The 12,113-nt window shown below is 38.5% G+C and overlaps 1 protein-coding gene across 4 annotated transcripts; it reads right to left on the reverse strand.

Annotated features, from left to right (window-relative positions):
- Positions 1-2,631: 2,631 nt before the first annotated feature.
- Positions 2,632-9,580, reverse strand: LOC115729891 (kelch-like protein 3). 4 transcript variants are annotated; one of them, XM_048271230.1, is made up of 11 exons: positions 9,427-9,580; positions 8,327-8,496; positions 7,914-8,095; positions 7,188-7,820; positions 7,014-7,082; positions 5,976-6,300; positions 5,696-5,895; positions 4,243-4,319; positions 3,662-3,763; positions 3,124-3,310; positions 2,632-2,982 (listed from the first exon to the last, which is right to left on the reverse strand). In XM_048271230.1, the coding sequence occupies exons 2-11, from the start codon at positions 8,493-8,495 to the stop codon at positions 2,893-2,895; spliced, it is 2,034 nt and encodes a 677-aa protein (XP_048127187.1). In that variant the 5' UTR covers position 8,496; positions 9,427-9,580; the 3' UTR covers positions 2,632-2,892. The 4 variants fall into 4 exon arrangements, with proteins under 4 accessions (XP_048127187.1, XP_048127185.1, XP_048127186.1 ...); XM_048271228.1 differs by having other exon boundaries at positions 7,014-7,091; positions 8,327-8,497; positions 9,427-9,579; XM_048271229.1 differs by lacking the exon at positions 9,427-9,580 and adding an exon at positions 9,209-9,353 and having other exon boundaries at positions 7,014-7,091.
- Between the last annotated feature and the right edge of the window lie 2,533 nt (positions 9,581-12,113).

The raw sequence follows: 12,113 nt of genomic DNA on the forward strand, positions 1-12,113 counted from the left end.
AGTTCTTGGCCTTATCTTGCAAGTGACGAGTCGATGATGAGAACGTCGAGTTCTTGTTGTTCATACATTCTGGAATCCATTTTTCAAACCTTGTGAATAAGGCAGCCGCTCTTTATTAACGTTTTGTGAGCTAAGTAGCACCGATACGCGACACACACTGACACATCATTTTTCAAAAAATAGAGAATTTCGACACGTTTGGACATGTTATATTTATCATGTACTTATAAAATTATCAACGGTGAGTTTCTTCTTATTTCTTATGTTAGGGATTCACGATTAGATTTTTTTGAGCTAGCTGGTTATATTTATACGAGGGTAGCTGGGTATATTACTTAAGTATGTATATTTTTGATAAAATTACATTATAACCCCTAATTTAATGAAAATGCTTAAAATTGACTCCGTGCGTGTCGAAATGATATGTCGGGATGCTGGATGCGCATGTCGCCGACGTATCTTGAGCTCTGGCCATATGTCAATTGCATGTCGAAGAATGTCGGACACTATACGAAGACCTCTAGAGAGTGCCGGTGCTTCCTAGATTATGAGTCTTGTTCCATTTGTTGATGATTCAAGGGTGTATAAGTACACATTTGGGGACGATTCAAGGGTGTATAAGTAACATGACCAACTTTCTCTCATCTTATATGGGACTCTAAATCTTAGGCTTAATCCGTTTCGTGATGCGTACTTCGCACGGGAGAGAGATTATTCGTTTAGAATAGATTAAGACTAATTTTAGAAATGATGAAGTTCTACGAAGTGCTTGGCTCTGCCCCCTACTATAAGCCAAGCAAATGATGACATGTTAACGAAGTCGTAGCACCAAGATGTACGCACTTTGGTGGAGTGGAAAACTTCAAGTATGGCCAAGTTTTTCAGTGGAAGACCCGCAAGCACCAAGTCAATAAAGTCTTAAGGTCCATTATGCTATGCAGCCACTTGGGTCTATGTTGATCTGGTTGCATTTTCCTTTGTGTAAAAAATTTTTGCAAATTCTAACAGGATTTTAAGTACGCCTAATTCAGCCACCTCTCAAATGCTCGTCATGGATTTTGAGACTAAACTCACCTTTCTTTTCACGAAGTGCGTGTACGGGATGTTTGTTATGAAGGCCTGACGAAAGTTTGCAAGAGGAAAAATAAGATGCGGTACAATATCAATCGATTCCCGTGAATCTCTTTTGCGTGGAAAGAACGCTCTCTTATGTGTCTGCGAATTCCTCTTGCAAGATGGGAACTCGCGCTTAACACGGGCTTTCCCAAAGCCTTATCGGTCGCAACGTTAATTACACTCGATTAATGATGACATTTATTTTTTCTTTAAAAATCGTCACTAATCTACTATGGATCGAGTAGAGCCCAAAATAAGATAAAAGAGTTCATGATTATTTCCGAGAACTTGAAATTCACGAGTTCGGAGGCTTGGTTATGTAAGTTTTACCTAATATGGAAATATTTAACCTTGTGCAATCGAAAATGCAATGAACTTCCAAGAAAATAAATCTATTTATACAATGTAATCATGAAAATAAATACTACGACAAAAAAAAAAACATGAAAATAAATATAAGTTTCTTTATATGCACCCCAAAGACATATTTTTGTAAATTTTTCAATGAATGTCCATGCATGCAAGATATGATGTTTATCTTTTCCAATTTATGACGTACGACCTATTGAAAATAAACGTGCAAATATAGCAGTTAAATGATAGTACAACCTAAATATCCTAGATGTGCATTGAAACATCTATTCATAGGAAGTTCCAATTTTCCTAAGATGGCAGTTGTGTGCATAGGAATGTTATGTAAAGAAGACGCAAGGTAGCATGATTCAACGTCTAACATGGCCATGATCAACTTGTCTGATTTTCATCCGTAAGATACCCAGGAAATCTTTTTTATTCTTCTTCTCTTCCACTTAATCACACATGCGGTGGGATAATCTGACCCATGATCAATGAAGCTCGGAGAGAATATATGAATTTAGAATACCGAACTCTGGATTATTCACGACAGGAGATTCATATCAATGGTGGTCAAAAATAAACAAAAGAGTATTTTTGACAAATATATAAATAGGTGTGAGCATGGTTCCAAGAACGAACTTAGAACAGGACTGGTGGGGAACCAGTCCACAGTAGATTTCAAGTTCCACAACCTGAAAATAGGTAGGGATCCGGTCCAGGGTCTGTTCCAACAAGTATGTTCAAGGTAGATGGAACCTGTAACACGCGCACGCACGAGCACATATTCGCACGATCCTATTGTATTCCATAGGTATAATCTGGAGCCATTAATCCGAACTTCCATTTTCAGTGATATCTATGAATGAGGCTTCTACTTTGTTAATGTTTTATATTTATTCGTGTGTCTAAATATGAATTGTGATGAGCAAATTGTAGCAAAAAATGATAGTTATTAGAAGTGATAATTCGTTGCAACCTTTCAATTAAAAATATAGATAAAACCTATATAGATCCTAAATACACACCCTACAACCAGCCCCGGAACTTGTGACAAGATAAGTTTCAAATTTAGAGGTATGGAAGATAGGATTCAGGTACCAACAAGTGAAGATCTTGTTTTGACAAAGTAGGTTCCAAGTTTCAGATGGAACATGCACGAACCTGAAACCGCTCACCCCTAAGTATGAGCACTCATTTATAACTAAGAGCACAAGTGCGACAAAACAAAAGAAGGCCTCTTGTGATACGAGCAAGCTCGAATTCATCTGTACATTCCTATGCATCTTTCTCTATTCCCCCTAGTTGTGAACAATACACAGAATGTTTCTCTCTAACACCGATCAACTTCACGTGTCAAAAGATATCTGCAACCCATTAACACAAAAAGGATGAAACGTTTCTGCTAAAAAAAAGCTTCTCTCACAGGACAATGGCAGACAAGAAACACCTTTGCCCAATGTCTCTCACAATCGTTTTATGCCAACTCTGGCCCTCCTTGTAACATTCAACCTGTGACGATATCGGTTGAGACGTAAGTTAAACGACGCTCGAGAAGCAATCCGGATGAGCAGTTTGGACTCAGAGAGTCCAATGTCTGGCTGAAAATTATACAAGAATCATAATGCAAAAATTGGAGGGGGGAAAACTCACTATGTCTACGACGCCTTCATCATCTTTTACGCCTCCAATCACATATATCGACTCATTAAGGACGGCAGCGGCAGAATACCCTCTAGCGCAATTCATCGGTTCCCCGACCATCCAACAATCCAGGCGCGGATCATACACTTCAACGCTTGCAACCATTGAATTTCCATCAAAACCACCCAAGGCATATCTATTGAAGTAGAACAGATAAGACACTTATAATGCTCGTGAAAACTAACACTAGTACAGATAGCTTTAGTTGATGTACTGCTGAAACAATGACCAGCTACATGAACAACTGGAAAAAAAATGTAATTTTGCAGTTCTTTCCTTTAGTTATGTTAGCAGGACAGAAGGAGAGGGAGACTGCGAGGAATTTGTTTAATCAGACTTAGGCTGTGGGAAACTACTTAATACCCAAGAAGCACAGACGTGAAACACTTCAATGAAAAATATGACATGCTTTTCCAGTAACTATACACAAACATCATCAAATAAAACGGAACAGTTGGCATCACAAGGAACATACAGGTGTACTTACAGTTGTTCATTCAGCGAGACCAGTGAATGGCAGCCCCTCTTTGTGGTCAAGCTTCCAATTTTGGTCCAAGAATGTTCTCTTGGGTCAAATCTTTCAGCCGAACTGAGACAATTCAACAGAGAAAATATTATCAACTCTCTGCTGTAGCTACCTCTGATGTAAAATATTTCATATGCCACTCAAGAAATACATAGATTCTTCTCAATCATTGTGAGGAGTTTTAGGTCCACAAGGGTATTTTTGCATTTCCAGATATGTAGGATATGGACAGAACAATAACTTGCCATTCACCAGTAAAGCTTTCTTAGGGTAAATTTGCAAAAGCACTTCAGCGTACATTCGGGGAATAACACTTTTATTTTCCATAAGCTTCAGCAACATATGATGGGTCAATCACAGGCCAGATACTTTCACAGTTTGCACAGCCGTTGACAAGAATTTCCCCCATAAAAGTAAATCAACTCGTGTAATTGGATTTATCACTAGAAAGGATAACAGTTACCAAAAGGCAAGAGAGTCACAAGAACGATCAAGCACTTAAAATCACAAGATAAAAGGATGAAAAAAGATTCAACTCTTACTTAAGATAATTATTGCCATCATAGCCACCGGTAGCATATATCACCCCATTAAGCTCCACTGCAGCAAGAGCAAATCGCTGGGAGAAAAGGAGAAGCACACCCAAAAAGTAATTATGAAGTATTTATCGAGAAAAACAAAATAGAAGACAGCATTAAAAAGGACATGTGAGAAGTTAATTAATGCTTAATGTTAAAGAGAGGAAAAGGAAGTTCATTTTCCTTTTAAAAACAAGAAGATGGCAGGAGAAGAGATTTGTTGAAGTTTTTACACAATCTCCTTACCTTTACATTAGTGATGGGAATCCTATTAAAGTACCTTGTCCCTTCCACGACTAGAAACAAATAACCACAAAGCACATGGCAGTGAATTCGTCGCAACTTACTTAGATTACACAGACTCATTCAAAGGTAGATATGAGAAATCAAAACACTGCACTACCTTACCATATTGAACCCTCAAATCGACTTCATATGATTTCTATCGGGAAAATTGCCAAATCAGTCCTATTCCTATAGTACGGATGCCAATTCAGTCCTAATTCTTTCATTTCTGCAAATTTAGTCCTCGCGGCTTGCCACATAGGACGGCCGGCAATGAGTGGCCACCACATCAGCATTTTCAAGCGAATATTGGCATGAAGGACTATATTGAAATATCAGAAAAATGATTTAGGACTATATTTGCAAAATTGAAAGGATTGTGACTCAATTGGCATCCGTACAATAGGTGTAGGACTGATTTGGTGACTTTCCCAACATCTATCCTATGTCACCTTATTTCCTATGTGTCATAGCACAAACATGAATGATTTCAAAAGCTTACAATCCATGTGAAGTATTCTATAAAGAACAATGTTAATCAAGAAATTATGTTAAGCATGCATTTACTACTTCAAGAAGTCAATGTAACCCCCATGCTGAAGCAAAATGACGAGAGGACTTAAAAGGAAACACAACAAAAACAAATGAATCTTATAAAAATAAAATTGTTTCTTGTCAACAATATCACTCAGTTTTAAAACTCCAAGTATGACATAGGCCAATGAAGTCAGTACATGATTTTTCACAAGATCCTCATATGACTGGAAAGTTTGAATCATATAGCAACCATAAAACAATAACTAATAAGCAATTCGATTCTTCATATTTTTTACTAACTACTAATCAAGTGGAAACAATGAAGTTCAAGAATAATAGAACTAAATTAGCTTGTCCTATAAAGTCATCTCTCTCTATCTCGCCCTCTTCAATAGGACTCAATAGGAGAGTTATCACTATCTGATTAATGACAGGAAGTAACTCTACATGTGTACATTTTGCACCATAACTTTTTGCCACGAGGAAAAAATGCACTCAACAATAACACTCTTTGATTAATTGATCACATTCCATAATCTGTCTCGTGTAGCTTCACCAGACAACTTTAAAAGCACATGCAAGCTATGTACTATACCTTTTGTAGCATTGACCGTGTGCAGATCCACTTGCCGATGTCAAAGTCAAGCATCTCAACATCTGAAAAGCAATCCTGACCATTCCCACCTCCAAGAGCAAAAATTTTTCCCATTGACACTGCTCCAGCCAAACTTCCTTTTTTAGCATTCAATGATGGCTGTACGGTCCACTTATTTTCAGCTGAATTATATGATTCGACTGTGCAGAAAGATAGCTATCACATCAGGATAAGAGGATTGCAATGGCAATGGAGATTCTAAAGACGGCAATTCTAGTACCTGTGTCATGCCAGGATTCCCCATCTCCACCGCCAAAAACAAAGAGCTCTTCTTTAAACTTTGCAACAGATGCATATGCACGAATGCAGTTCATCGGCTTAAGAGATTTTACTACATTGTGAGAAGGGAAATAGGAATATACTGCAGATAACCATGATGAACCATCATATCCTCCAACAATAATGATGGAATCCTTAAGATCAAGATCCAGTTCCTCAGAAGATTGGATTTCTTCAGGAACAGAACTATGCGATGAAGATTTCAACAAAGAGTCCAACAAGTTACAGTGATCCCTCAGATAACAAATTTCGTTTTCTGCCCAATCCTGAACCAAAAATTATAGTGTCTGATGGACATGTAGAAGATAAGAAATTCACAAAAATGTGTGCCAACAAAGAAAACGTAGAAAAAAACGCATATGTTTTGTCCACAGCAGATTCAGTAAAACTAAGACTGCCTCAAAAAAAAAAAAAAAAATCACCTGAGGCCATCTTCAAAAGGAAGACCAGCATAAAGGCAAAAAGATCCTAATTCCCTTCCTGAGCTAGAGCAAGACAAGAATACTCTCTGGTATAACCATAATGGTAACGCAGCAGGAGATATCATCACTCGATATAGAGTGTACAGCTAACCATGTGAAACTCAACCTAGCCTATATTATCCTTCACCAAGGAACTAGAGAGGGATTTCCTCATATCTCCCTTTAAGGGACAAAAGGTCCTTTTGAGTATCACCTTTAAAAGAAGCACAAAGAAAGGCATAGATGCAACAAATTATACCCTGAAAATGTTTTGACTTTGCCTTTCAACTCTGTCTTAAATGACTTAATACGTTAGTAAACAAAAAATAGCCTAAACCCGAAAGGTTTTACGTGCGACATCTTGTAGTTGTAGCCCTGGGCCGTAAAAGAGTATATGTGATACTTAAAATCCAATAGAATAGTCAACCCTTTCAAACCCAATGGCAGAGAGTGATCCTAAGCTTAGAGCTAACAAATGAAACAAAGAGGACAAAAATATGAATGAATCTTCATAGTACCAGCTTCTGCTCCAATTTAATCATCTTTTGAGTTTGTTCCAACTTAAAGTCCTTGAGCTCTCCCAATTCCTGAACCAACTACACAAAGAGAGGCATCATACAGATTGTTCAGGGAGCATGAGCAGAAGGAAGATTACTACTTATTTTCTCTTGAGATGCCTCACTCCAAACTACCTGGGCAATGGTAAGACGATAATCCGAAGAGGAATAAATATCCTGTAATTTCTTCTCTTCTAGGTCTCCAGAGGAATGAGAATCCCGTAATTTCTTCTCTTCTGGGCCCACTGGTGCCTCAACAAAGCTGTTTTCTTCGGATTTTATGCCCTCAGTACTAGAACCACCTCCTGAACAATGATTCATATCTAAATCACAATATTCCTGGCTAAGGGCCAATTCTTTCAGCTTCATTATTATTGAATCTTCCTCATCTCCTCCATCTCGCTTCATACTTGCACAACCTTCAAATAGCTGATCATCTACTTCAACAGAAAGGTAAGGATCTGCAGAATCAGATCTCCCACTTGAGTGCTCGAGCTTTTTTGCCTTTGAAGTAAAATGCTTCATTTTTTCCCATTCTCCTCTTGTTTCCTCAGTGGAAAGAGGTTGTGAAAGTTTTCTCCTCTGGATTATACACTGGGGAATTGATGGAGCGATCGCTAAAGATGCAAATAGGGATATCAATTTACTTGTTTGAGCATGGTCCAATTCAAACCAAAAATGGTTGTATGTATGGTAGTTGTCCGCAATTATTCGCTTGAACTGATCTTCATGCAGGGGCTGGCATTGCATCCTGATACGAATTTGAACCTTATTGGACAACCGATCAAATCATAATCATACATTTGGTAATGAAAACTAAGAGACAATACATAATGGGTTGGAAAAATAGATAAGAGATACCTGTGCCGGGTAAGGAGTCTTCTCTAAAACATCAGTGCTCCAACAATAAGGATCGATATTCATCTGACCACGGCTTGCGGCCTCAAAAATTCCATGAAGTTTTCTGTCTGAGTAGTTGAATAAAAATAGTGGCAAGCCAGGTTCAATATGGTTGACATAAGCAATGTGCGAAGATGGTAAGCCTGTTGATAATGTGTCTCATGAGTTTTCATACTATAAATAAAACAAGCGCAAATTAAAACAAGACAGCATACAGTGACATGGTCCAATGGACCAAGCAAAAAGAAGAAGAATAGATTCCGTTGTACATGTTCAACAATTCTACTACCTTAACCAAATGATATATAAAAGAAAAATCATTGAAATTAAAAGTGCAGTACCGATAAATCAAATATGAACCACCAATGACTTACCAAATAGTTGCTTGGATAGGCATTCCTTCAAGTTGTTCTCCTTGCAACCAAAGATTACACCGCCAAGATTGTTCTTCCCCAAGTTTCTGTGAGCTAAAACACCACATGGGATAACTGGAGAAAAAGGTGTGTTTCCACAGTAGGTGTCCCTATTCTTTACTGTCCCCATCCTGTTAGAAATATCTATTGAATATATATCATGTAACACAAAGAAAAAAAAAAAAACACAAGTATTTGCACTTTGAGACTGCCCCTCTTCATTGGATGAAGCAGAAGGTAAAGATCTAAATAAGCCGAGCCAATTCAGAAGCACATTCCATAGTATGCAAACGTCTAATCGGTCATCTCGAGACTGAGACAACCACAGGATTGCAAGACTACATATGCCATCTAAAGCATTAGAAGAAAGGAAACACCCTGAAAGAAGGTGCACGTGTAAAAGGACACAAGATACCATGCGCGCATATCTGCATGAGTGCCCTACCAATGGGTGACAATAGAAAGACAGAGCATAAAGCTCAACTGTAACAACTCAAGGATTTTCAGTGTTGCCCACCCCATGTCCACAAAGCACAAGCCTCACACAACAGATTACTGCACTGCTATCTAACGATTAACTTTGTCATTGCAAAAATACATCCACCGAGTACAAGACTCAAGCACATGGCCCTCAATCCTATTCCAACAGACACACACACACAGAGAGAATTTCACTATACACCATAATATATTGAATAAACACTCCCAACACATTCCAATTCAACCAGACTAGCGATGTTCCAATGTCGGTTCTATCGAAAACTTACAGTGATCAAAGACTGATGTTGGGCAGAACGCGAAAAGCGAGAAAAATTTCAGGGCTCGAATCAAATGAAACCTTACACGCGATGGCAAATAAGAACGGCCAATCTGCAGAGCAAAAGCACGACGAATTCTCCTCGCGTCCGTCGAAACCCAACAAGAAAAATCGAAACTTTACAGCAGTTGAGCTCGCGGAACGAACTTCGACAGCGAGACCGATAATACGAACACCAAACAACACAGAAATGAAGGACGAACTCGTCGACGCCGCCTATCGAGCTCAGCAAGAGAGAGCGTACCGGGCGAGAGAGAATCGGGGAATGGCGGAGGGCCCTTCGGCCTTCGCGGCGGAGCTGATCAATGCGCGGACAGCTCGAGCGGCGGATTGGAAGGTGGCGATGAACACTTAACGGGGGGAATCATAGTGGCTCTTGAACTCTCACTTGAGTGGGGTTTAAGGATGCGTGTGCGTATATATATATAAAAGAAAACCCAAGGCTAAGCATGTCTGCACGGCGGGCCAGACATGGAACCGGCGTGTTCTTGCATTATGGTTCACAAGCTAAGCATTTCATCTCTCTGTTTTTTTACACGAAAACGGTTTTTATGAGGTTGTTTGATCGGACAAGACATCGAGAAGAGAAAATTAGCGTTAAAAAGATTGATTTGTGCCTTGAATGAATGAGGTGAAAAGGGCCTTTTATTTCGAAAAAAAAAAAAAGGGGTCAAAACATGCCTTATATTTATCCCAATAACCGCTAACATATATGTTAGACCGAAAAATAAGAACCGCTAACATATATTTACTCTAGAAAATACCCAATATCTATTGGAACTTTACATTTGAAGATCGCTTCATGCATTCACATCAATCGTCCTTGTGTTCCAATGTTACGAAAAATGTCTCTCTCTTCCGAAGATGTCCATCTCCAAATTCTAAATTATCACACTCATCCAAGCCTCTAAGTAAGATACTAAAAATGTAGTATCTGTCACGACCTAAAAAATAAACAAGTTAATTTTCGGGCTAATGGATTATCGGGTTAATTAATTAACTAACCTAACTCGGATTCTCCCAAGTCCATACCAAATCGCAACTTAAGGTTCAAATAATTAACATGCAACGTGTTTTGAATTTGGAGTCGCCACTAATCATTTTCGGTAGGTTGATTAGAAACCTAAATAAAATAGCGGGAGAAAACTATCTTATTTCCGCGAACCGGAGATTTTGAATTCGGGGATTTGGTTACGCTAGATTACTCTAACGCCCTTTCGGTACCATTTTCATGAAAAATATTTGATTTGGCAATTTTGATGGATTTTACTTGAAATTCAAAGATGCAATTTTTTTGGTTTTTTCTTCTTTTTTATGGGGATGTAAAACATTGAACTTTGTACGATATACACCATGGATGATTTAGAAAGAAAGAAAACGCAGCCAATCACGAGTATTTACAAAAATAAATTAACATGTAATAATGCTAAATTTTGGGACACGTGACATGTCTAAAATAAACAAACAAATGTTCACACCAAACGATTACATTTTTGTAGATCGAGATGGAAAGGGTTACCTTCTATTCCACAAAATCTTACTCACGTACACGTTATGGCTTCCTTCAAGATCTCGGAGTTGGAAGAACGTGGCTATCGTCGAAAAAAGGCAAGCAGTGGCGTTGTTGGATGGCGAGAGGCGAAGTACGTGCGGGACTCGTCGAAGATGATGCTCGACTAAAACTCTTTTCTTCACTCTCAAATTTTCTCTTACGATTTTTCTCAAGAACTCTCTTTTTTCCTCTCTAAAGAATTTCTCTCACAAATTCTCTCAATTCTCTTCCACTCTAAAACTCTCTCAATTCTCTTTCACTCCCTCCTTCAATTCTCAAGAACTCTCCCCCCTTTTATAGCCAAATTTCTCCATCATCTTCCCTTCTTCATCTTCTCTTCATCATCTTCTCTTCATCACCTTCCCTTCATCATATTCATCTTCTCTTCTTCATCTTCCCTTCACCATCTTCCTTTCATTATCTTCTCTTCTTTATCTTCTCTTCATCACCTTCCCTTCATCATCTTCCCTTCATCATCTTCCCTTCTTCATCTTCTCTTGGTATTTGCAATGCAGTCCCTGAAGTTTCAAGTATTTGCAATACAGTCCCCGAAGTTTTAAGTATTTGCAATACAGTCCCTGAAGTTTCAAATCTTCTCGGTATATTTTTCCATCCCGTGCCTAGTCTAGACGCATGCTAAATTAAGTGTTCTGCTTGCCCAATTATATGCCAATGCAATGTACGCTAAAAATAAATATATGAGATGATTTTTTATAATTTTTATGCAAAAAATAGATTAGTCAAAATTTAGGCGTCAACAGCTGCCCCTCTTTGAGTGGAGGCTCGTAGAGGTTCCGCTCAAAGACAAAATTGAATCCTAAATTTTGACAGTGCAAATTATGGATGAACTTTTTGGCGGGAGTTTTAATCCCATTTTTTATGTAATGAAGTGATGCATGATATGCAAGACTGTAAATAACATGTGTCAAAACTTCTCATTTTCATGTTAGAGAAACCTGCACATGGATCGCATACAAGAATACCTGTTTTACCAAATTTCTCGTAAGCTAATGGTTCTCTTAATTTCCAAGCTTCTTTTTGCAGATGCAAGGATTTTAAGGTATCGGTGCCTTATCCGTTATCGGAGACTTCTCCCTAATGCAAGACAGCGCAAGATATGTGTGTCGTTTGAGATCACAAGAGCTACGTCGTTGTGAGTCGAAAGAAGTGAAATCAAGTTCACAAGAGCTACGTCGTTGTGAGTTGATTAAATGTCGAAATCGCCAGTGCATATGTCTTCACGATTCGACAAAGGGAATCAAAATCATAAGAGCTACGTCATTATGATTTGGTTTGGATCAAAACCATGGGTGCTTATGTCTTCATGATTTGATAAAGGAGCCGAAAATCATAAGAGCTATGTCATTATGAGCCGACTA

The sequence above is a fragment of the Rhodamnia argentea genome, chromosome 10 (genome assembly GCF_020921035.1).
Source record: "Rhodamnia argentea isolate NSW1041297 chromosome 10, ASM2092103v1, whole genome shotgun sequence".
NCBI classification, from domain to species: domain Eukaryota; kingdom Viridiplantae; phylum Streptophyta; class Magnoliopsida; order Myrtales; family Myrtaceae; genus Rhodamnia; species Rhodamnia argentea.

Bases quoted from the DNA above. Each gene is read 5' to 3' on its own strand.
- LOC115729891 (XM_048271228.1), bottom strand. From the start codon at position 8,495: ATGGGGACAGTAAAGAATAGGGACACCTACTGTGGAAACACACCTTTT. The intron at 8,096-8,326 runs GTAAGTCATTGG...CATTATCAACAG, and splicing joins CCTATCCAAGCAACTATTTG to GCTTACCATCTTCGCACATT. The intron at 7,821-7,913 runs GTATCTCTTATC...TTGTCCAATAAG, and splicing joins AGACTCCTTACCCGGCACAG to GTTCAAATTCGTATCAGGAT.